Raw genomic sequence first — 25,506 nt, forward strand, 5'->3', positions numbered from 1 at the left:
GAAATGACTAGGAATTGGATGGCTTCTGTGTGAAGAGCCCCCACACAACCCTGTACGGGTCGAGTAGGGTGAAATACAGTTCCATGAGTAATTAGAGTGCCATCCACGGCTGATAGGGAGATAGTATGATTGAGGATGGTCACGGGAATCTGGAACTTCCGGATGAACTCAGCAGAGATGAAGTTCTTGGCCGCCCCTTAATCGAGGAGAGAGAAAACAGTTTTAGGACCGTGTTTTAATTCCAGAGTAATGGTCAAGGCAGATTCAACTTTTGATGGAGACAAAGACATAACTCCCAACCTGGTGTCTCCGGTACTGGTTAGGAGTGGGAGTTTCCCGGACGATGGGGACAGGCAGCGACCAGATGACCAGTCTCTCTGCAGTACATACAAAGATTCCCCCACCGGCGTCTTTGACATTCCTCAATGGTAAGACGAGCCCGGTTGATTTGCATGGGTTCATTGCACATTGGTTCGGGCGGAAGGGTAGGTGGTGTAGAGGCAGGCCAGATGGTCACCTCTAGTTTTCTCACTTAGTCGCTCTCGAAATCGTAGATCCACTTTGTTACAGAGGGAGGAAAGATCATTAAGGGTAGTGGGGAGGTCTCGAGTAGCGTGTCGTCTTTGATTTGGTCAGACAGGCCACTCCAAAAGGCCGAAATAAGGGGTTACTCACTCCATTTTAGCTCTGATGCCAGGGTTTGGAACTGAATAATATACTGACTGACCGGACAATTCCCTTGACGTAGACGTAGACTCTCGGCTGCTGCTGACGTAGTTCTTCCTGGTTCATCAAAAATCCTTCGGAAGGCCGTAAGAAATTCAGAGTAACTGTCCAATAACGGATCAGACCTCTCCCAGAGTGGTGAAACCCATTCAAGGGCCGTGCTGGACAATAGTGAGACAATATAGGCCACTTTGGAGTTAGGGGAAGGAAAGTTCATTGGCTGCAACGTGATGTGACCATCACATTGATTAAGGAACCCCCGGCATAATTTAGGGCTCTCGTCAAACTTGTTGGGCATCGGAAGATGCAGATGGGGTGGTGCAGCTGGAGCGAGGACAGCTGGAGCCGGCGACTGGTTCGTAGCGGCAGGCATATTTACTGTGACCAGGGAACTGTGACTCCTGCCGAGCGAACATTTCCTGTAGGAACTGAGCCATTTGCCATTGTGTAGCCTCTAGTCCCTCTAACTGGTTGGCGATAAATTGGAGCAGGTCGGCCCTCAAATCCTGTCCACTAGCCGAATCTATATGGCCAGTGCAAACTGTCACGGCTTGGAGCGAACCTGGATCCGGAGTGGAGTCGTAAGGGGTTTGAAGGGTTGCTTTTTGGTACTGGAAGGCAGCTGGTCTTATCGGGGTGTAACTCATGAATGGGGAAGTGGTATCTGGAGATGTATGTTGGGCGAGGTCGGCTGTAGAGTTACCGGCAGACCTAGCGAACCGGGGTCAGCCGGCTGTACAGTAGATGGTGAGTGCCGGGAGCAGCTGGTGACCGGGAGCTAGACTGGAAGTAGGCTATGAGACAGAGGTGCTGGGAAGCACTGGTACTGGACCCACACTGGTACTGGAACACACTGGTACTGTGGAATACAGAGGCAAGGGAGTGCAGAGAACTAGCTCACAGCATAAGCTGTGATAGACGTTGCACTGGCAACTAAAGAGCCTCTTGACAGCCCTTTAATACCCTCAGGTAGTGCAGGATTGGTTGCTAGCATCCAGCCCAAGCTGCAAGCTGATTGGCAGCGCCCAGTGGTCACAGCGCGGATGCGCTGCCAGTCACATCCTCTCTCACCTGTCTCCAAATGGAAGCCTTCAGTCTGTAAAGACTCCCTGTGCCCAGCGCCGCTCTCCAGGACCCTGCACTCCCGTCGGACGCCCCGCGCCAGAGCACCCAGAGCGGTAAGGACCACGATCTCGGCAGCCACTCAGCCCTGATCGTGACAGTGTACTTGCAGTATCTTCCTGGAGTACAGATGCGTCATAATTAATTATTCAACATTCAAATTGTAGTGTCCCCTTTTTCCTTCTTCACTGGTTATGGCATTAATCCTGTTACATTACACTCTTTTCATTTCAATTAAATTTTTTTTGTAGATTGTGTTTCTTAATAATACTGATTTGATATACTTGTATGCCTCTAACATATATTTAACAGAGAATGTAAATTGTTCACAAATGATGAAAGTAATTATACTGTTATCTCCCCCTTCCTTTCTGCACCCTCCAGTACCCCTGAGCATACAGTCAGGTACATAAATATTTTACCTGCTTAAGTGATAATGAAATAACGAGGGAATAGCCCACACCTGTCCATGAAATAGCTTTTGAGTTGATAGTCCCATTACTTTTAGCCCCTTAAAAAGTGGGAGGCACATATAGAAAACGTTGTAATTTCTACACCGCTCACCTGATTTGGATGTAATTACCCTCAAATTAAATCTGAAAGTCTGCAGTTAAAGCACATCTTGTTTGTTTCATTTCAAAGCCATTGTGGTGGTGAATAGAGGCCAAAATATGAAAATTCTGTCAATGTCCCAATATTTATGCACCTGACTGTATGTTTAACATTTAATGCTATTTCTTCAAAAAAAAAGAACAACAATACAGATATACAGATAAAAAAATGATCTGGCTATTGTCTGCTTTTCATCTAAAAATAATAGAAACATTAGTATAGATAATTCCACCTGATCTTTACTATATTATACTACAATGAGTTTCTTTATTCATGTTTCACTATTCACTTTTTCCTTCTACATAACCATGGCTGCCTAATTATTAGTATAAGGATGAGTTTGCTGATTTTATTACATTTCATATGTACTGTAAGCAACACTTTAAGAAAGCAATAGGCAAGTATAACCTTACAACATAACATGCAAAAACCATGATACCCTATAATATTGGAGAACCTAATGTTCCAAGCCATGCAATTAGACTCCATCATTTCAAATGCATTTCTGATGTGTTCTGTTCCGCATGATCAAAAATCTCTTTAGAATTATTACTGATGAAAGTAAAACATTTGTTAGTTATAACTGCTCCAATCCTTCCTCTGCTAGACAGTAGGAAATCTAATGCCATTCAATTATGCAAAAAGCAGTCATAATTTCTTAAAGCTCAAGACTGATAATGGAATGAGAATATGCAGTTTCTTTACAGACCATTTCTAATATCACTTTAAACATGTTTAACTTTGCAGTAGTGTGGTATTGACCATGAACTAGAGTTAGCCAAAAAGACAATCCTTGTTCCCAGTGAATGATATATGTTTATAATTTCTGATCCTCCCAGAGGGCAAAGCGTGAGTGTGTCTGATGGTAATAATGGTGTATCCCAAGTAACAACTTTCTGATGGATATTTGGGTAGCCACCGATATGTACTGACTCCACAAAAGGTAAAAAAACCTATTTACCATGTGTATCAAATTACAAATTATAATAATTTCTATTTTTTGTTTTAGTGTAGCAGTTAGATGGGTTATGTATTGTACTTATTGACACAGTGGTTATAAATAGAGATGAGCAGTTCGGTTATGCTGAAAAGTGAACACACCCGAACTTTGGGGTTTCGAGTCGAAATGAGTCCCGGCTCGGATCAGTTTTGGGGTACTGAGTAGAAGCGAGTCCCGGCTCGGGTCTCCCCGTAAGTTCGCAACTTGGATATAAAACCTGCATCTTGGGTTTTGGATTGAATGTAAACAGGTTCAAAATCAAATTACATGATATTAGCTGGTTTCATTAATTTTATAATAATTCAAAACCAAAACCAAACCAAAACACTCGGGGGTGGTTTGCAAAAAACAAAACATGGGGGTCTACGCACATCTCTTGTTATAAGCTATTGAGAGCATAATCATACATGGAGAAATCATAGAAAGCACCAAAGATGTATGGTATTTGTCTTCTTGTTTCTAGGATCACAATGGCTTAGGTAGGTAGATGTGGGCTTTATATGTCTTACCACCTGCAGCGTGTGTCCTTCTGCACAAAACACACAGGGTCTCATTCAGACCTACTCGCGAGCGCAGGACGCTCGCAAGTGGGTCGATGGTACACAAATGCGCATGTGCACGGCGAAGGCTGCTCCGTTGTGCGCATGCGTGAGACCCGGCGAGCGATGGGGAAGCCGTCGCTCGGGGTCTCGCACCAAAGGGGGCGTGTTGTCGATGGTGAGTGACAGCACGCCCCCTTTGGTGGGCGTGCCGGGGCGTGGCTGCCCAGACGGAGGCATTCCCATGGGAACGCCTACCGTCTGGGTCCGATAGATGATAGAGCCAAAATCACTCCAGGGCTTGCGGCAGCGAGACCCTACCGCAGGGTCTCGTCGCAAGCCCGATGGTCGCGATGGTCTTGACCATCATCATGGACGCTCGCATAAGCTGTGGGTGGGACGCACCAAAAAAAAAAAAAAACCGCCCTGATTTAGAGCGGGCGCTCGTCGCAAGCCCGATGGTCTTGACCCATCAGCGGGTCGATGGTGGCCCAGTGCGCATGCGCACGACGGAGCTGGCTCCGTCGTGCGCATGCGCGAGACCCGGATAGCGATGGGCAAGCCGTCGCTCTGGGTCTCATACCAAAGGGGGCATGCTGTCGATGTTGAGTGACAGCATGCCCCCTTTGGTGGGCGGGCCGGGGGCGTGGCTGCTCAGACGGAGGCGTTCCCATGGGAACGCCTACCGTCTGGGTCCGGCCCCACTGACATCACTAGTGATGTCAGTGGGAGTGATTTTGGCTCTGATAGAGCCAAAATCACTCCAGGGCTTGCGGCAGCGAGACCCTACCGCAGGGTCTCGTCGCAAGCCCGATGGTCACGATGGTCTTGACCATCATCATGGACGCTCGCATAAGCTGTGGGTGGTAACCCACAGCTATGCGAACGTCCAGGAGAACGCACCAAAAAAAAAAAAAAAACGCCCTGATTCAGAGCGGGCGCTCGTTCAGAGCGTCCGGCTCTGGCTCAGGCCCACAATCCTTTCCAGTTTACCAGTTTAACCACTGAGAAGAAGTCACACCCTCAGTGCTCAAACAGGCATTTGGGATGACAATATTTCACATTCCTGGTACAGGAGCCTTGTCTGTGTGAAGAGCTGAGATATGCATGGGTCCAAGTAATACTTGACATTTGACTGCCTTGTTTGGAGCATTCTTATGGTAAAATCTACTCTGGCTTCAGTTGACCTTGATGTACAGGCAGTCTCAAGGCTTTATGGGACCACATAGCTGATTAAGTTAATTTTCATTAATTAGTCTCACAGACATGGAAAGATGTGACACATTAGTGCCTCACAGTAGTCTAGAATAAGATAAATAGTCTATTGCAGATTAAGATCAGAGAAATGAACTGATCAAGATGATAGTAAATGATAGTGGGCCTGATTCAGACTTGGGAATAGAGTAAAGGCCCCCATACATCAGCAATTGATTGCAGCCATTGTGCAATTTGCAATCGATTGTGTATAAAAATCTTTCCCTTTTTCAATCGATTGTAGAATTGCCACAATCGATTGAAAAAGGGAAAGATTTTTATACACAATCGATTGCAAATTGCACGATTGCTGCAATCAATCTCTGATGTATGGGGGCCTTTAGATATAGCAAGTAACTGTATCTTGGTAAAACCATGCTGCACTGCAGGCGGGGCAAATTTAAAATGTTCGGAGAGAGTTAGATTTGGGAGGGGGTGTCCAAACTGACATCTAAATAGCAGTATAAAAATAAAGCTGTGCAGTATTTGTGGGCTACATGCTTAAGCAGCCAATATTTACCCCACATGCAAAAAAAAGTGTATGTATTTGCAGCATGGTTTGTCCAGATGCAAAGTTACTTGCTACGGTATTTCTTACTCTATTCCCAAATAAATCTGAATCAGACCCAGTATTACATAGGTCTCCCAATCACTATTTCCATGAGATCTATCCAATATCCCTGTTAGTGGACAATCGTATGGACATTAAAGGTATAGACAATTCATCTGGCCATTTTTTTCACTTCTAGTGGCAATTTTATAATTTAAGACACCAATTGTTACTTTCACCTAAACTTGCTGTTGATACAGAAAGTGACTTTTCTGTCTGACTTCTAGAACTTTACATATTTCCTGAGTTACCTATTCTGTGAAATGCCTACCTTTATCTGAATTTATCCTGGTAAGTATCCAAAATCTAGATATAAACTCTGAGTAATTATAGCTTACTGTTGTATTGTGAGCTTTTCCAGCCAGCTAGACTTCAACTTATCCAGAGTACATTAAATTAATTACCACATTTAACAATACATAATTTCTGGATAAAACAAATTAGAGCATATATAAATGAGCCCAGGGTGGGACTTTGAAGTGTGTTCTGAGTCAATATTCTAGGGCTGGCATAAATAATTCTGACAATACTGTTATGAAGTATATGTGAAACCCAGAGCAAACTAATTCTGGTTTACAGCAGTTATCATACCTATTTTGCTCATGTATGCTTTCATACTGACCAATCCTAATTTGTTCCCTCCTCATTTCTCCTCCTGCTACACTCGCATGTTTCCCCTTTGCTTGCTCGGCTCTGTTTGTTCCTCGTCCCCCTTGAATATTGGTGTGTCCTGTCTCGTGTCCTCCCCTCCTTAATCAGGTCTATATATTAGTTCATGTTGTACTTTACAGCATGTTTTTTTTTTCTAATATTGTTATAGCGGAATCGGTATAAAATACAGATGGACGGGATGCCGGCTGTCAGTACACTGACAGCGGCATCCCGATGGTTCAAATACTGACAGGGGAAAGGTAAGTAATGTTCCTCTGTCCTATTTACCCCCTAACCCTAAGCCTCCTTTTCTGCACCCTTATACTAACCCTCCCTAGTCCGCACCTTAGCCCTCCCGGTTAATGCCTAAACCTCCCCCTCCCCCCTTAGTGCCTATCCCTCCCCCCTTAGTACCTAACCCTAACGGCCCCCCACCGCTGGTGCCTGAACCTAACCCAACCTTCCCGCAGCCTAACCCTAAGTCCCCCTGGGCCGTCTAAACCTAACACTTCCCTGAAATCTGAAAATGTTGTATTTTCTGGAAATTCGGAGGATAGATTGAATTTTGTCTTAGGAAAGATGGTTCTATAAAAATGTTGTTTCATAACCATTGGCGGCTCCAGCGGTGGGGCTGCTTCGCAGGCCAAAATTCAAATAGGGGAACCACACCAACTGCCAGTGAGTCCTGGCTGGCGATGTTTGGCAGCGTTTGGGGTGTAGTTAACAAGAGATTATTACGCTCCTTATTACCAGGGGTTACACCCAGAAATCTGGCATTGACTATGGAGAAATCTTCTTGCCTGTTGCAAAGTACAGTACATTACGTATGGTCATTGTTATATCTGCTATACATGATTTACTATTGTACCAACTAGACTTTGAGGTCTATTTACTAAGCTGTGTTAGGAAATAAAAGTGAATGGAGGTAAGGTACCAGCCAATCAGCTCCTAACTGTCATCTCACAGTCTGTGTTTGAAAAATGACAGTTACGAGCTGATTGGCTGGCACCTTATCTCCGTTCACTTAATCTCCTAACACAGCTTAGTAAATAGACCCCTTAGTGTGTTATTGTGCATACACACGGGACGATCATCAACGATAACGATATCGTTGAACGATCTCCCGGGTGCGCTGGATGATCGATATCAATCATCCAGCACACCACGAACCCACCAACGATGGCCAACAACTCGTGATCAATGATTGCATGTCCCTATAGTAACCTGGTTGATATCGACCAGGTTGGCCTGCATGCACGGTTGATGGGCTATATCGTTATCGTCCATACGTGCCTGCGCATCGCTGGTCGTTGGTGGGTTGGAGGCACCGAAAAATGCACGATATGAATGATAACTGTATGATCGCTATCGTTGTCGTTCATATCGTGCATTTTAATCATACTGTGTGTACGCACCATTAGTTTATTTTAGTCAAAAAGACGCTGCCAGCATTACATGTGACAATAAAGGTGCAATTGACTTGTCTTCCAGCACCAAACTTCATGGTCAATCTAAGCGCTCCTCTCTTGAAACGCCCCTGCCGAAGCTGGAACACTCACCTTCTGTAGATGGCAAATGCTCTTGCACTCAAGCTCAGAAAATATTGATGAATTCTGTCCCCATACTAGTGTATAGGGACAGTGGGCCATTCCACGAGAGGAAGCTATGCAGTGTATATCTGTGATATTTCCTGCTTTACCTCCTTGACGAATGGCCCGAATACTTAATTTCTACAATTGCAGGTGAAAATGTTAATTTGTTTTTGTAGAAATTAAGTGATGATGAATAGGCCCCTAGATGCTGGTATGCCAGAGAAACAGATTTAATTATTTTTTATAGTTCAAACTAGGGGTGAGCGGGTTCGGATTTCTGAAATCCGAACCCCCCCGAGCCCCCCCGATCCGAGTCCGATCCGAGTCAGGCTCGACTTTTCCCGCCTGACTCGGATCTGAAATCGAGGCAAAACGTCATCATCCCGCCTTCCGAGTCTCGCGGGTTTTGGATCCTATATAAGGTACCCGCGTCGGCGCCATTTTCTCACTCGGCTGTGGACAGTGAAGAGGGAGGGTGGGAGTTAGTGCTGTGTAGTGTAGTGTAGTGTAGTGCTGCTGTTGTCCACTACTTCAAAGTCCATAGGGGCTGGCTGTGTTGTGCTGTGCTGCTGTTGTTAATAGGGGCTGTGTCCACTACTTCAAAGTCCATAGGGGCTGGCTGGACTGTGTTGTGCAGTCAGTTCTCCATAGGGGCTGTGTCCACTCCAAAGTCCTGTGCAGTGTCCCAGTCCTAAAGGGGTGCTGTAGTGTTGTCCAGGGGGTGCTCTGTCCATCAGGGGTGCTCCCCCCAAGTGCTAAAAAAATAATATATTTTCTGTGTTTGTGAATTGTGTGCGCAGTAGCCGCACGTGCATCAACAAAGTAGTGCCAAGCGTGCGCCTGTGTCATAAGTAAAGGGCCGGCTGGCTTGACCGTTAAAGGGTGCTGTAACCCCCGAAAGTACACTCCAGTCCAAACCAAAAAAAAATTATTTTCTGTGTTTGTGAATTGTGTGCGCAGTAGCCGCACGTGCATCAACAAAGTAGTGCCAAGCGTGCGCCTGTGTCATAAGTAAAGGGCCGGCTGGCTTGACCGTTAAGGGTGCTGTAACCCCCGAAAGTACACTCCAGTCCAAACCAAAAAAAAAATTATTTTCTGTGTTTGTGAATTGTGTGCGCAGTAGCCGCACGTGCATCAACAAAGTAGTGCCAAGCGTGCGCCTGTGTCATAAGTAAAGGGCCGGCTGGCTTGACCGTTAAGGGTGCTGTAACCCCCGAAAGTACACTCCAGTCCAAACCAAAAAAAAAATTATTTTCTGTGTTTGTGAATTGTGTGCGCAGTAGCCGCACGTGCATCAACAAAGTAGTGCCAAGCGTGCGCCTGTGTCATAAGTAAAGGGCCGGCTGGCTTGACCGTTAAGGGTGCTGTAACCCCCGAAAGTACACTCCAGTCCAAACCAAAAAAAAAATTATTTTCTGTGTTTGTGAATTGTGTGCGCAGTAGCCGCACGTGCATCAACAAAGTAGTGCCAAACGTGCGCCTGTGTCATAAGTAAAGGGCCGGCTGGCTTGACCGTTAAGGGTGCTGTAACCCCCGAAAGTACACTCCAGTCCAAACCAAAAAAAAAATTATTTTCTGTGTTTGTGAATTGTGTGCGCAGTAGCCGCACGTGCATCAACAAAGTAGTGCCAAACGTGCGCCTGTGTCATAAGTAAAGGGCCGGCTGGCTTGACCGTTAAGGGTGCTGTAACCCCCGAAAGTATACTCCAGTCCAAACCAAAAAAAAAATTATTTTCTGTGTTTGTGAATTGTGTGCGCAGTAGCCGCACGTGCATCAACAAAGTAGTGCCAAGCGTGCGCCTGTGTCATAAGTAAAGGGCCGGCTGGCTTGACCGTTAAGGGTGCTGTAACCCCCGAAAGTGCACTCCAGTCCAAACCAAAAAAAAAATTATTTTCTGTGTTTGTGAATTGTGTGCGCAGTAGCCGCACGTGCATCAACAAAGTAGTGCCAAGCGTGCGCCTGTGTCATAAGTAAAGGGCCGGCTGGCTTGACCGTTAAAGGGTGCTGTAACCTCCGAAAGTACACTCCAGTCCAAACCAAAAAAAAATTATTTTCTGTGTTTGTGAATTGTGTGCGCAGTAGCCGCACGTGCATCAACAAAGTAGTGCCAAGCGTGCGCCTGTGTCATAAGTAAAGGGCCGGCTGGCTTGACCGTTAAGGGTGCTGTAACCCCCGAAAGTACACTCCAGTCCAAACCTAAAAAAAAATTATTTTCTGTGTTTGTGAATTGTGTGCGCAGTAGCCGCACGTGCATCAACAAAGTAGTGACAAGCGTGCGCCTGTGTCATAAGTAAAGGGCCGGCTGGCTTGACCGTTAAAGGGTGCTGTAACCCCCGAAAGTACACTCCAGTCCAAACCAAAAAAAAATTATTTTCTGTGTTTGTGAATTGTGTGCGCAGTAGCTGCACGTGCATCAACAAAGTAGTGCCAAGCGTGCGCCTGTGTCATAAGTAAAGGGCCGGCTGGCTTGACCGTTAAAGGGTGCTGTAACCCCCGAAAGTACACTCCAGTCCAAACCAAAAAAAAATTATTTTCTGTGTTTGTGAATTGTGTGCGCAGTAGCCGCACGTGCATCAACAAAGTAGTGCCAAGCGTGCGCCTGTGTCATAAGTAAAGGGCCGGCTGGCTTGACCGTTAAAGGGTGCTGTAACCCCCGAAAGTACACTCCAGTCCAAACCAAAAAAAAATTATTTTCTGTGTTTGTGAATTGTGTGCGCAGTAGCCGCACGTGCATCAACAAAGTAGTGCCAAGCGTGCGCCTGTGTCATAAGTAAAGGGCCGGCTGGCTTGACCGTTAAAGGGTGCTGTAACCCCCGAAAGTACACTCCAGTCCAAACCAAAAAAAAATTATTTTCTGTGTTTGTGAATTGTGTGCGCAGTAGCCGCACGTGCATCAACAAAGTAGTGCCAAGCGTGCGCCTGTGTCATAAGTAAAGGGCCGGCTGGCTTGACCGTTAAGGGTGCTGTAACCCCCGAAAGTACACTCCAGTCCAAACCAAAAAAAAAATTATTTTCTGTGTTTGTGAATTGTGTGCGCAGTAGCCGCACGTGCATCAACAAAGTAGTGCCAAGCGTGCGCCTGTGTCATAAGTAAAGGGCCGGCTGGCTTGACCGTTAAGGGTGCTGTAACCCCCGAAAGTACACTCCAGTCCAAACCAAAAAATAAATTATTTTCTGTGTTTGTGAATTGTGTGCGCAGTAGCCGCACGTGCATCAACAAAGTAGTGCCAAGCGTGCGCCTGTGTCATAAGTAAAGGGCCGGCTGGCTTGACCGTTAAAGGGTGCTGTAACCCCCGAAAGTACACTCCAGTCCAAACCAAAAAAAAATTATTTTCTGTGTTTGTGAATTGTGTGCGCAGTAGCCGCACGTGCATCAACAAAGTAGTGCCAAGCGTGCGCCTGTGTCATAAGTAAAGGGCCGGCTGGCTTGACCGTTAAGGGTGCTGTAACCCCCGAAAGTACACTCCAGTCCAAACCAAAAAAAAAATTATTTTCTGTGTTTGTGAATTGTGTGCGCAGTAGCCGCACGTGCATCAACAAAGTAGTGCCAAGCGTGCGCCTGTGTCATAAGTAAAGGGCCGGCTGGCTTGACCGTTAAGGGTGCTGTAACCCCCGAAAGTACACTCCAGTCCAAACCAAAAAATAAATTATTTTCTGTGTTTGTGAATTGTGTGCGCAGTAGCCGCACGTGCATCAACAAAGTAGTGCCAAGCGTGCGCCTGTGTCATAAGTAAAGGGCCGGCTGGCTTGACCGTTAAGGGTGCTGTAACCCCCGAAAGTACACTCCAGTCCAAACCAAAAAAAAAATTATTTTCTGTGTTTGTGAATTGTGTGCGCAGTAGCTGCACGTGCATCAACAAAGTAGTGCCAAGAGTGCGCCTGTGTCATAAGTAAAGGGCCGGCTGGCTTGACCGTTAAAGGGTGCTGTAACCCCCAAAGTACACTCCAGTCCAAACCAAAAAAAAAATTATTTTCTGGGTTTAGCCGCACGTATATATCAAATCGATATAACATAAATGGAGGACCAAACTTTCTCCGATAAAAATAAAATAGAGAAAGATCAAGAACCACTTCCTCCTAGTGCTGAAGCTGCTGCCACTAGTCATGACATAGACGATAACATGCCATCAACGTCGTCTGCCAAGGCCGATGCCCAATGTCATAGTAGAGGGCACATACAATCCCAAATGGCAAAGTTCAGGAAAATGACCTTGAAAAAGACATTTAAATCAGCTGAAGAGAAACGTAAACTTGCCAATATGCCATTTACGACACGGAGTGGCAAGGAACGGCTAAGGTCGATCCCTAGTATGTTCATGACTAGTGGTTCAGCTTCACATGACGATGGAAGCCCTCCTCCCACTAAAAAAATCAAAAGAGTTAAGCTGGCAAAAGCACAGCGAAGAACTGTGCTTTCTAAGAAGATATCACAAATCCCCAAGGAGAGTCCAAGTGTGGTGGTGGTTGCGATGCCTGACCTTCCCAGCACTGGACGGGAAGAGGTGGCTCTTTCCACCATTTGCACGCCCCCTGCAAGTGCTGAAAGGAGCACCCACAGTCCACTTGCTGATATGCAAATTGAAGATGTCACTGTTGAAGTACAACAGGATGAGGATACTGGTGTAGCTGGCGCTGAGGAGGAAGTTGGCGAGGAGGATTCTGATGGTGATGTGGTTTGTTTAAATCAGGCTCCGGGGGAGACAGTTGTTGTCCGTGGGATGAAAAAGCCCATCACGGTCATGCCTGGGCAGAAGACCAAACATTCCACCTCTTTGGTCTGGCAATATTTCTATCCAAATCCGGACAACAACTGTCTTGCCATATGTACCATATGTAAAGGTGAAATAAGTAGGGGTAGGGACGTCAACCACCTAGGAACATCCTCCCTTATACGGCACCTGCAGCGCGTTCATAAAAAGTTACTGTCAAGTTCAGAAACTTTGGCTAAGACCGTAAGCAGTCCAGGGACACCTAAATCCCGTTGTCCTGTTGTATCCAAGCGCCTGCAAACCACACCGTCAACTCCCTCCTCGTCAATTTCCTCCTTAGTCAGGATCGGAAGTAGTCCTGCAGGCCATGTCACTGGCATGACTGACTCTCCTATCCGGGATTCCTCTGGAGGATCCTGCATTGCTACGCCTACTGCTGCCGCTGCTGCTGTTGCTGCTGCTGGGAGTCGTTCATCATCCCAGAGAGGAAGTAGGAACACCACTACTTTTACTAAACAATTGACCCTCCAACAGTCCTTAGCGAGGAGGATGAAGTACGACAGCAGTCATCCTGAAGCAAAACGTATAACTGAGGCCTTGACTGCTATGTTGGTGTTAGACGTGCGTCCGGTATCCGCCATTAGTGCAGTGGGATTTAGACAATTGATGGAGGTAGTGTGTCCCCGGTTCCAAATCCCGTCTAGATTCCACTTCACTAGGCAGGCGATACCGAGACTGTACAGAAACGTCAGAAAAAGTGTCCTCAGTGTCCTGAAAAATGCCGTTGTACACAATGTCCACTTAACCACGGACATGTGGACAAGTGGAACAGGGCAGACTAAGGACTATATGACTGTGACAGCCCACTGGGTAGATGTATCACCTTACGCAGCAACAGCAGCAGCGTCACCAGTAGCAGCATCTCAGAAACGCCAGCTCGTTACAAGGCAGGCTACGCTGTGTATCACCGGTTTCAGTAAGAGGCACACCGCCGACAACCTCTTAGAGAAACTGAGGGAAATCATCGCCCAGTGGCTTACCCCACTTAGACTCTCCTGGGGATTTGTGATATCTGACAACGCCACCAATATTGTGCGGGCATTACATCTGGGCAAATTCCAGCACGTCCCATGTTTTGCTCACACAATAAACTTGGTGGTGCAGAATTTTCTGAAAAGCGACAGGGGCGTGCAGGAGACGCTTTGGGTGGCCCGAAAAATTTCTGGCCACTTTCGCCATTCAGCGACTGCGTGCCGAAGACTGGAGCGCCAGCAAACACTCTTGAACCTGCCCCGCCATCACCTGAAGCAAGAGGTTGTGACGCGGTGGAACTCAACCCTCTATATGCTTCAGAGGATGGAGGAGCAGCAAAAGGCCATACAAGCCTATACATCCACCTATGACATAGGCAAAGGAGGGGGTATGCACCTGACTCAAGCGCAGTGGAGAATGATTTCCGTGTTGTGCAAGGTTCTTCAGCCCTTCGAACTTGCCACACGTGAAGTCAGTTCAGACACTGCCAGCTTGAGTCAGGTCATTCCCCTCATCAGGCTTTTGCAGAAGCAGCTGGAGAAAGTGAAGGAGGAGCTAAGACGGAGCGATTCCGCTCGGCATGTGGGACTTGTGGATGAAGCCCTTCATTCGCTTTGCCAGGATTCCAGGGTGGTCAATCTGTTGAAATCAGACCACTACATTTTGGCCACCGTGCTCGATCCTAGGTTTAAAGCCTATGTGGTGTCTCTCTTTCCGGCCGACACAAGCCTGCAGAGGTGCAAAGACCTGCTGGTGAACACACTGTCAGCTGAAGCGGAACGTGACACGTCAACGGCTCCTTCTTCATTTTCTCCCGCAACTGGGGCTGCCAGGAAAAAACTTAGGTATCCTAAGCAACCCGCTGGCGGTGATGCAGGGCAGGCAGGACCAAGTTTGGACATCTGGTCCGGACTGAAGGACCTGGCAACAATTTCTGACATGTCTACTGTCACTGCATATGATACTGTCACCATTGACAGAATGGTGGAGGATTACATCGGTGACAGCATCCAAGTAGGCATGTCAGACAGTCCATACCTGTACTGGCAGGAAAAAGAGGCAATTTGGAGGCCCCTGTACAAACTGGCTCTATTTTACCTGAGTTGCCCCCCCTCCAGTGTGTACTCCGAAAGAGTGTTTAGTGCAGCCGGGAACCTTGTCAGCGAAAGGCGTAGGAGGTTGCTTCCACAGAATGTGGAGAAGATGATGTTCATCAAAATGAATTATCAGCTCTTCCAGGGAGACCAGCCTCCAGAACGTACAGAGGGACCTGTGGTGGTGGATTCAAGTGGGGACGAGTTAATACTTTGTGAGGATGAGGATGTACACACTGAAGAGGGTGAGGAATCGGTGGATGAGGAGGATGAGGATGACATCTTGCCTCCGTAGAGCCAGTTTGTGCAGGGACACATTAATTGCCAGCTTGTTTTGTGGGGGCCCAAACGAACCAATCATTTCAGCCACAGTTGTGTGGCAGACCCTGGCGCTGAAATGATTGATTTGTTAAAGTGTGCATGTCCTGTTTATACAACATAAGGGTGGGTGGGAGGGCCCAAGGACAATTCCATCTTGCACCTCTTTTTTTCTTTGCATTATGTACAGTTTGGGGCCTAGTTTTTCTAACTGCCATCCTGTCTGCCACTGCAGTGTCACTCCTAGATGGGTCACGTGTTTGTGCCGCCCACTCGTGTCGCTTAGCATAGTCATCCAGCTACCTCGGTGCAACCTTTTGGACATAAAAACACTATTGTGAGGTGTGAGGTGTTCAGAATAGACTGGAAATGAGTGGAAATTAAGGTTATTGAGGTTAATAATAGCATAGGAGCAGAAAAACCTACAAATTCTGTGATTTTAGCTGTTTTTATGCTTTTTTTCAAAAAAATACAGATCCAAAACACAAAACCCAGAACCCAAAACACGGAAGGGTGGTTTTGGCAAAACCAATCCAGATCCAAAACACGAAGAAAGATCCAGATCCAAAACCAAAACACAAAACACGAAAAGTGGCCGGTGCACACCCCTAGTTCAAACTCTTTAATGCTATAATATGATTATTTCGCCATGGGCAGCAGCTTTTCCCAGAGCCTTGTCAACCTCTACATGCAAATGTTTAAAGAGCATCATGCCTGCAGTTGTGGGTTTGGGACAAATTTGTTGTCTTATACAGGGCCATAACTAGTGGCACAGGGCACCGGAGGGGGCGCTGTTTGGGCCTGTCAGTATTCCTGTTTATTACCATTCTCACTTGTAGCTTCCTCTTCTTTTATCCACAGCATCTCCTGGCTTCTCCTATCTCTTCCCTGGCCCTTCCCCATGAGGCCATGGCCCTTTTTCAGGTGCAGTATCTTATGTCCCTATTCAAAAAATGGGGAGGGGGGGGGCAATGCTCTCTCTGGCACAGGGCACCAAAAAGTCTTGTTACAGCTCTGGTCTTAAATACAGTACATAATCTATGCTTGATTTGGATAGGGGTTATACACTTAATCATTAGTTTTGTCACTCACCTTGAAGATAATTTTTATAATTAGATTTTTACAAGAACATATCACCAAACCTACATTTCCTTGGACGTAGATATTATAACTATGTATCCACCTAAGAGCAAAGGGCCTAGGTGAATAACATCTCCAGAGGCCAATTACAAAGACTTTAAACAGGAATATATTTATGCAACAATCTACAGTCTTATTAGAGGCATTCAAAACTATATTGCATATTTCCTACAGACAATTAATTTGGACATGAAAGTGTGACTATATATAGCCTCACATTCATGTCACATTGATTGCCTGTAGGATGTATATAATGGTGTGTAGCTTATTTGTCTTACACAGTGTAACAATGATGGCTCAGTAGCTTTCCTCTTCCATTCCATTATCTCTGCAAACTCCAAGTGCTCTGATGTACTACTGCCTGCATCTTTGTCATTTCCCACTTTTAAATAAAAAAGTGCAAGTCAGGAGTGGGTGAGGTCCTTCATCTTCAATAGTCCAAAAGAGTCTGATCTATTAAACAAACACAGCTTCTGAGCCATATCAATCTCTGTGCCCACTATTGCAAGCGCCTCCTTTGAAATTTACACTGATGATAATTGCCCGCAAATGCTTTGAGAGCAAGCAACCTAATGATCTACTAATGGGTGGTCTTAAGAGCCTGCGCACAGTTGATCTAATATAGAAGCTGCTGGTATTCAGGGGTCTATCCCAATTCCCCTATTGTGCAACATGAATATAGTAATTAACGAATACCTGCGCTTGGTGATGTCAGTTTAGGAAACTTGCTCATGGGGATGGCCCGGGTGCGTGCCTAGTTACGCCCTCTGTGTGGCCTATGTGACATATGTCCCTGAAGAAGGCAACATTAGTCCCTACGTGTTGGACGCAATCAACTACATTTCCCAGCATACCCCTCAATTCTGCTTCTGGTCTCCCGCATGAGGCACAAGTCATCCAGTCTGCAGTGATCATCCACATGGAGGGAATAACTAGGCACGCACCCCAGACCATCCCCATACGGACCAGTCTCCTCCCAGGAGAGAAGAGCCACCTGATAGTGACGGTGGACGGCGGAGGACCACGTGACCTTACGGGGGCATGGGACTCAAGCTGCCCCACCGCTGATGGTGTATCCGGCAAGAAATAGAGAGCAATCCAATCATCCATCCATCAGAAGCCACGCAGCGGAGAAGGAAGCAAACTTCAGAAGGAAAGGGTAAGTTGTCAGACCGGAGGGCACGGGACGCCGCCCTTCCAGAGCGCAACACCCAAGAACTAAATACAGTATCTTACACTTATTCATTGAATGACTGAACGTTTTTTACATAACAAACGAGCATTGGTCTAATACCCAACCCTTGGATAATTACAACCTTCCGGTTAGGAAGGTGAACTCTGACTGTAATCCACTAAAGATGCTGAATTAAAACCTCTATATGCTCCTGCCTATACCTTCTAAAAAGCTGCCTATACCTTCTAAAATTGACACTATTTGCGTACGCAGTCATACAGTAAAATAAAGACTTCAGACCTTGAACATGTGTTTCCAAAGCACAAAGTATTATTCAAGCAAAGTACAGGTAGTTGCACGCTGTGATCTAAGTACAATTTAGCGCAAACAAATTATACAGACCCAAGATACAGTTATACATATGCACGCGCTCTGGGACCAGATTCCGGCATCAACAAGAAACCTCCATCAACAGCATCAGCATGAAGACTGAAGACTGAGGTCAGAACACACATATTTATACCCTTACAGAAATAGACTATACAAGAAGACTCCAGACTGGGGTCAGAACACACATATTTATACTCTTACAGAAATAGACTATACAAATAGACTCCAGACTGGGGTCAGAACACACATATTCATACTCTTACAGAAATAGACTATACAGGAAGACTGAAGACTGGGGTCAGAACACACATATTTATACTCTTACAGAAATAGACTATACAAGAAGACTCCAGACTGGGATCAGAACACACATATTTATACTCTTACAGAAATAGACTATACAAGAAGACTGAATACTGGGGTCAGAACACACATATTTATACTCTTACAGTAACAGACTATACAATAGAGAGGTTAGTTGCGATCCCATTAGTTCCCCATCACGGTGCTTCTGTTACAGGACATTTAACAGGTTGATTCAAATGGCCACAGACCAGCCTCCGACAGCTGGTTATCTCCGTTTTCCCGCCTCATGCAAATCTAGGCTGTTGGTTTTACAAAGTACATTTTGGTGCTTTAACTTTCTACGGTCCATAAGTTGAGAATGCATGTTGCGATCTTCACACCGATGATACCGGGAAGCTGTTGAGAAAGTGCAGATCAGTATAACACCAAACACAGCTTACTTATCATGTATTAAACCTAAGATACCAAATAACCTTTATTTCACAGCGTTAATACTAAATGAATAAAACTTGAATCTTTTACCTTTAAACTATGGAACCTTTTACATGAATGTGCAGTGTGTAAGTGTTAGGGGATTGGGAAAAGACGCAGATGCATACGCACGAAGCAAATAAGCAGCGTTCGCATGCAGGGTATTATGCATTCGCTAATGTGCGACATGTTAACAGCGCAACTGTGTGTATTACTGTGTGTATGGGGTATGGTAAAATATGCGATTGCCTGATGCTAATAATAGCATCGCCGTATGTACTTAAGTGTGAGTTTAGCTAAAATGGCGCTGGGCGGCCATTCGTAAAATGGCGCCTTGCAGATCTCATTCGCAAGATGGTGTCGTTTTGATCTAATTTTAAGATGATCTTGTCTCAGCAAATTATCCAGCTTCGACACCACATATCCTCATATCTTTCCCCCCGCCCCTTCCATTTGCAAGTTTCACATACTGCAGATACAGTAGGGATAAGGTAGCATTGTGACTTTCCTGAGAACCTAGATTTTATCTGCTATTTATTTATACACCTGTTTGTATTCTTAATAAATACCTTTCACACAATATTCGGGTCAATAGTGTACATGTTCCCATGAGCAAGTTTCCTAAACTGACATCACCAAGCGCAGGTATTCGTTAATTACTATAATGATCTACTATGCCTAAACCAGGTTTTCCTAAATGTCACTCTCCGATTACTCCTAATTCCCCACCCCACTAAAGGAATGAGCTATCCCACAAACATTTTTCAGGTTATTGCTTAAACCAGACATTCACAAAGTCTGCCATTACAGTCCAGGTTTTAAGGATATCTATGCTTGAGTCCAGATAGTTAATCAAATTAACTAAGGTACTAATGAAGTCACCTGTGCTCAAACATGAATATCTTTAAAACATGGACTGTAATGGCGGAGTTGGGAACCTCTGGCTTAACCTAGAAAGCCCCCAATTAATAAGTAATACCTTTCAACCATGCCCTCAGCACATTTGCGTTACACCTATCATACACACTAAATGGTATAATGTGTTATTTAAATTTGCCACTAGATACGTATTCGAATGTTGAATGATTAAAGGTTTCTTTAATAATAGCAAAGGAAAGATAAATTATTATTCAGAGATCAGTTAACATGAAGTCTCTAGGCTGTTGATCCCAAGTCTACAGTGCAGAGAAAAATACCTTCGCAAAGATATATTGACAAGTACAGGACATGAGAAACTTAACTTGCACAGCAAACAAAGAAGAATTGTCAGTAAACAAACATAACAAAACATACGGTAGATCCCCAGATAACAGCATACTCATTAAAAATATGGTACTGTATTTCTTTAATCCCATATTCTCTCATTCCTACCTGGAATAATCCTGCCTTTGGAGACTTTCTTCTTTTCACATTGGATTAGGGAAGGGATTTGTCCCTCGCTGACATTACTCCTCTCCTGAGTTCCCCTTCTTTGCAGAAGTCCAATTTCACATCCAGGTACAGAATTAATACAATATTTTAACTGCACCCTTTATCTAATAAACTGTTCTAGGATCATGCCTTTACCCCAAATTCTGTGTAAGACTCATTATGATGTGCTTCTATTAATGGCTTAAAGACCTCTAATATATACATATATATATATATATATATATATATATATATATATATATATATATATTTTGTTTCTTTCATCAGGCTCACAAACTAAAGATCCCTATGAATTGACTTGGAAATGTGATATGGGCAGACCCTGATGCCAATCTAATATAGCCTCTTGCTCCGTGTGTGTTTAAAATAGATAAATGCTGCTAAAATAAATGTAATTTAGTATCTTGTACATTTGAGAATTCATTGAGTGATATTTTGTTTATCTAATCAACTGTGGTAGTTCAGTGGTGAAGAAGGTTACCTGCATCACATTTGGTAAAGTGCCCGATGCTTTCTACAGTATGGAACAAGGTTCATCCTTCCTAATATTACTCCATACTGTTACATGCCATAGCTAATACTCTAGGCACTCCGAAACTCATTTGCCATATGCTTAATGCTGTTAAATCATATACTTCCCTCTACAGAAAGAACCTGACCATTCCTCTTTCTTTTCAGCAGTAGAGAATAGACGGGGGGTGTCCAGAATGGAGCAGATTTCCATTTTAATTTCTGATTGTTTGATTAAATGTTCGACCATTTGGCTTTTGTGGCTTGACCATCTAGGAGCACTGTTACATTTGGAGCTACATCCACCACTAATCTAGGTTTATATATATATATATATATATATATATAGAGAGAGCACAGAATCTGCGGCACTCAATCGGGTTTCACAACGGTAATAACGATGAGACCATATTAATCTTGAAGATTAATATGGTCTCATCGTTATTACCGTTGTGAAACCCGATTGAGTGCCGCAGATTCTGTGCTCTACATACTTTTTTATTGCTGTGCATCACGGTATTTGCTTTTGATTAGGAGTGCCATTCTGTTGGACTATATATATTGTCGAAACTGGATTATTGGCTGAGACAAGATCAGTTTAAAATTGAATCGAAGCAACACCATCTTGCGACTGGCCGCAAGACGCCATTTTGCAAAATGGCCACCTAAGCGGTATTTTAGATAAACTCACACTTTAGTACATGTGGCGATAATACTATTAGCATCATGCGAATGCATCTGTGACCATCGCCATAAGTTACGGCGATTCACCAAAAACCCATTTCATGACTTTACGTATTATAAAGGATATATTTCAGAAATGGCTTTACAGTATGTCAAAATTGGATTGCATTAGCTGAACAGAGCAAATGGCCACGTGACAACTAGCTTGTGTAGATAAGCTTCCTGGATAACGTCTGCTCTCACTCCAGGTGGCCCTGCTAGAATATACACCTTACATTAGCAGGCTTCCTGCAATGAAATAACTTCAAAGCCAAGAGTGTTATCTTAGGTTTGGGTCTTGTAGCTGGGCTAATTTGCATCCACACAAGAGTCTGGGAGAATAAAAGGGCTTTTCTTTTGAGCCTGGGAAAGGTGGGGGCTGCTGAGAGAAGGGGCATGTGGAACTATAAGGCTCAGCATTCAACACTGCTAGGTGTTCACTTAGTAAGTGAGATTTAAGTGCATCATTCCTTATACACACATTAATACGCACAATTGCGCTGTTAACTAGTCGCATATTAGCGAATGCATAAGACCTTGTATGAAAACACTGTTTTATTAGCTTCATGCGCACGCATCTGCCCCAAGTTAACTAGCGTCTTTATATCAAACCCCGCATACTCACACATTACATATCCACATAAAAGGTTTAATAAGCTTTAAGGTATAAGATTTAAGTTGGTTCAGTTAGTATAAATGCTGTGAAATAAAGATATTTGATAACTAAGGTTTTATACATGCTAAGAAAGCCGTGTTTGGTTTCGTATTGATACGTACTCTTTCAACAGAATTCTGGTATTATCGGTGTGGAGATCGCATCATGCATTCTCAACTTATGGACCGCAGAGACTTCAAGCAACAAAATGTATATTATGAACAACTGTTAGGATGTTGCATGGGGGCAGGAGGGCAGAGACCCCCAGTTGTTAGAGGCTGGGATGAGTCTATTTGAACCAGCCTGTTAAACGCTCTGTAACAGATGCTTCCCCCATGGGAACTAATGGCATAAGCAACAAACTTCTCTATTGTCCTGTCTATTCTGGGGGGTATAAATATGTGTGCTCCAGCACTGGATTTTTAGTCTTCTTGCTGAACGCTGAGGGACGAGGGGTTTCTTGCTGATGCCTAACATCTGGACCAGAAAGCGCTGCATATGTATACTGTACTTGGGTCTGTATAATTCCTTTGCGCCGAATTGTGTCTGGATCAATAGCGTGTAATACTTGTGCTTTGGAACAACAGATTCCAGGTCTTAAGTCTTTATTTACTGTATGACTGCATACGCAAATTAGAGTCATCCTTAGAGGTTTATAGGTAGGATATTAAAAGGTATAGGCAGGGGTATATAGAGGTTCTGATCCAGTATCATATATATATATATATATATATACACTATGTAGACAAAAGTAATTAGACACCCCCGCGCAAGTGAAATGCATACCATGCACACCATTGCACACAAGTTCCAAGTGGCCACTAATGTGGCAGTTACACAAGAACACTTTGTAGGGAGGCCCATGCACCTGCAGTTCTATGGAAACAACAAACGTTTCTATCAGGACGACAATGCCACCTGTCATGTTTCCAGGGCGACACTGGACTAGTATACAGAAAATTCAGTAACCCGTATGAACTGGCCAGCTCAGAGTCCAGATCTTAACCCCATTGGGAACAGCTGGGACAAATAGGAGTGACTGGTGCGTTCTAGGCCGACTCAAATTTCTTCAGTGTTGGTCACTGTACTTAAGGCAGAATGGCAAAACATACCACATGCTGTTGTCCAGGAACTTGTGGACAGTTTGCCAAAAAGGGTGTCTGCAGTAATCACTGCACGTGGTGGACCTACAAAGTACTGACGTCAATAAAATATCGTTGATCTATTTGCTGTCAGTGTCCAATCACTTTTGTCTACGTAGTGTACTTGCAGTATCTTCCTGGAGTACAGATGCGTCATAATTAATTATTCAACATTCAAATTGTATTGTCCCCTTTTTCCTTCTTCACTGGTTATAGCATTAACCCTGTTACATTACACTTTTCATGTCAATGTAATTTTTTTATAGATTGTGTTTCTTCATAATACTGATTTGATATACTTGTATGCCTCTAACATATATTTAACTGATAATGTAAATTGTTCACAAATGATGAAATATTTTGTCAGCCAGTATACTGTTATCTCCCCCGTCCTTTCTGCGCCCTCCAGTACCCTTGAGCATATGTTTAACATTTCAATAAAATGCTCTTTCTTAAAAAAAAGAACAACAATACAGATATGCACATAAAAAAAATGATCTGGCTATTGTCTGCTATTCACCTACAAATAATAGAAACATTAGTATAGACAAGCCACCTGATGTTTACTATATTACACTACAATGTGTTCCTTTATTGGTGTTTCACTCTTCACTTTTTCCTTCTACATAACCATGGCTGCCTAATTATTAGTATAAGGATGAGTTTGCTGATTTTATTACATTTCATATGTACTGTAAACAACACTTTAAGAAAGCAATAGGCAAGTATAACCTTACAACATCACATGCAAAAACCATGATACCCTATAATATTGGAGAACCTAATGTTCCAATCCATGCAATTAGACTCCATCATTTCAAATGCATTTCTGATGTGTTCTGTTCCGCATGATCAAAAATCTCTTTAGAATTATTACTGATGAAAGTAAAACATTCGTTAGTTATAACTGCTCCAATCCTTCCTCTGCTAGACAGTAGGAAATCTAATGCCATTCAATTATGCAAAAAGCAGTCATAATTTCTTAAAGCTCAAGACTGATAATGGAATGAGAATATGCAGTTTCTTTACCGACCATTTCTAATATCACTTTAAACATGTATAACTTTGCAGTAGTGTGGTATTGACCATGAACTAGAGGTAGCCAAAAAGACAATCCTTGTTCCCAGTGAATGATATATGTTTATAATCTCTGATCCTCTCAGAGGGCAAAGCGTGAGTGTGTCTGATGGTAATAATGGTGTATCCCAAGTAACAACTTTCTGATGGATATTTGGGTAGCCACCGATATGTACTGACTCCACAAAAAGTAAAAAAACCTATTTACCATGTGTATCAAATTACAAATTATAATAATTTCTATTTTTTGTTTTAGTATAGCAGTTAGATGGGTTATGTATTGTACTTATTGACACAGTGGTTATAAATAGAGATAAGCAGTTCGGTTATGCTGAAAAGTAAACACACTCGAACTTTGGGGTTCCGAGTCGAAATGAGTCCCGGCTCGGATCACTTTTGGGGTACTGAGTAGAAGCGAGTCCCGGCTCGGGTCTCCCCATAAGTTCGCAACTTGGATATAAAACCTGCATCTTGGGCTTTGGATTGAATGTAAACAGGTTCAAAATCAAATTACATGATTTTATCTGTTTTTATTAATTTTATAGTAATTCAAACCCAAACCAAAACACTTGGGGGTGGTTTGCATAAAACAAAACATGGGGGTCCACGCACATCTCTCGTTATAAGCTATTGAGAGCATAATCATACATGGAGAAATCATAGAAAGCACTAAAGATGTATGGTATTTCTCTTCATTCTTCTAGGATCACAATGGCTTAGGTAGGTAGATGTGGGCTTTAAATGTCTTACCACCTGCAGTGTGTGTCCTTCTGCACAAAACACACAATCCTTTCCGGTTTACCAGTTTAACCACTGAGAAGAAGTCAAACCCTCAGTGCTCAAACAGGCATTTGGGATGACAATATTTCACATTCCTGGTACAGGAGCCTTGTCTGTGTGAAGAGCTGAGATATGCATGGGTCCAAGTAATACTTGACACTTGACTGCCTTGTTTGGAGCATTCTTATGGTCAAATCTACTCTGGCTTCAGTTGACTTTGATGTACAGGCAGTCTCAAGGCTTTATGGGACCACACAGCTGATAAGGTTCCTTTTCATTAATCAGTCTCACAGACGTGGAAAGATGTGACACATTAGTGCCTCACAGTAGTCTAGAATAAAATAAATAGTCTATTGCAGATTAAGATCAGAGAAATGAACTGATCAAGTTGATAGTAAATGATAGTGGGCCTGATTCAGACTTGGAAATAGAATAAGATATAGCAAC

General features: G+C 44.0%; 1 protein-coding gene across 1 annotated transcript in view; it reads left to right on the forward strand.

Annotated features, from left to right (window-relative positions):
• The first annotated feature begins 249 nt into the window (after positions 1 to 249).
• Positions 250 to 25,506, forward strand: part of LOC148517585 (uncharacterized) — a 51,154-nt gene continuing 25,897 nt past the window's right edge. The window contains exon 1 of the mRNA XM_088478395.1: positions 250 to 428. Within this exon, the coding sequence (XP_088334521.1) occupies positions 250 to 428 (179 nt within the window). The remainder of the gene's footprint in view (positions 429 to 25,506) is intronic.

The sequence above is a fragment of the Taudactylus pleione genome, unplaced genomic scaffold, assembly GCF_031769625.1.
Source record: "Taudactylus pleione unplaced genomic scaffold, aTauple2 ptg000214l, whole genome shotgun sequence".
NCBI lineage: Eukaryota > Metazoa > Chordata > Amphibia > Anura > Myobatrachidae > Taudactylus > Taudactylus pleione.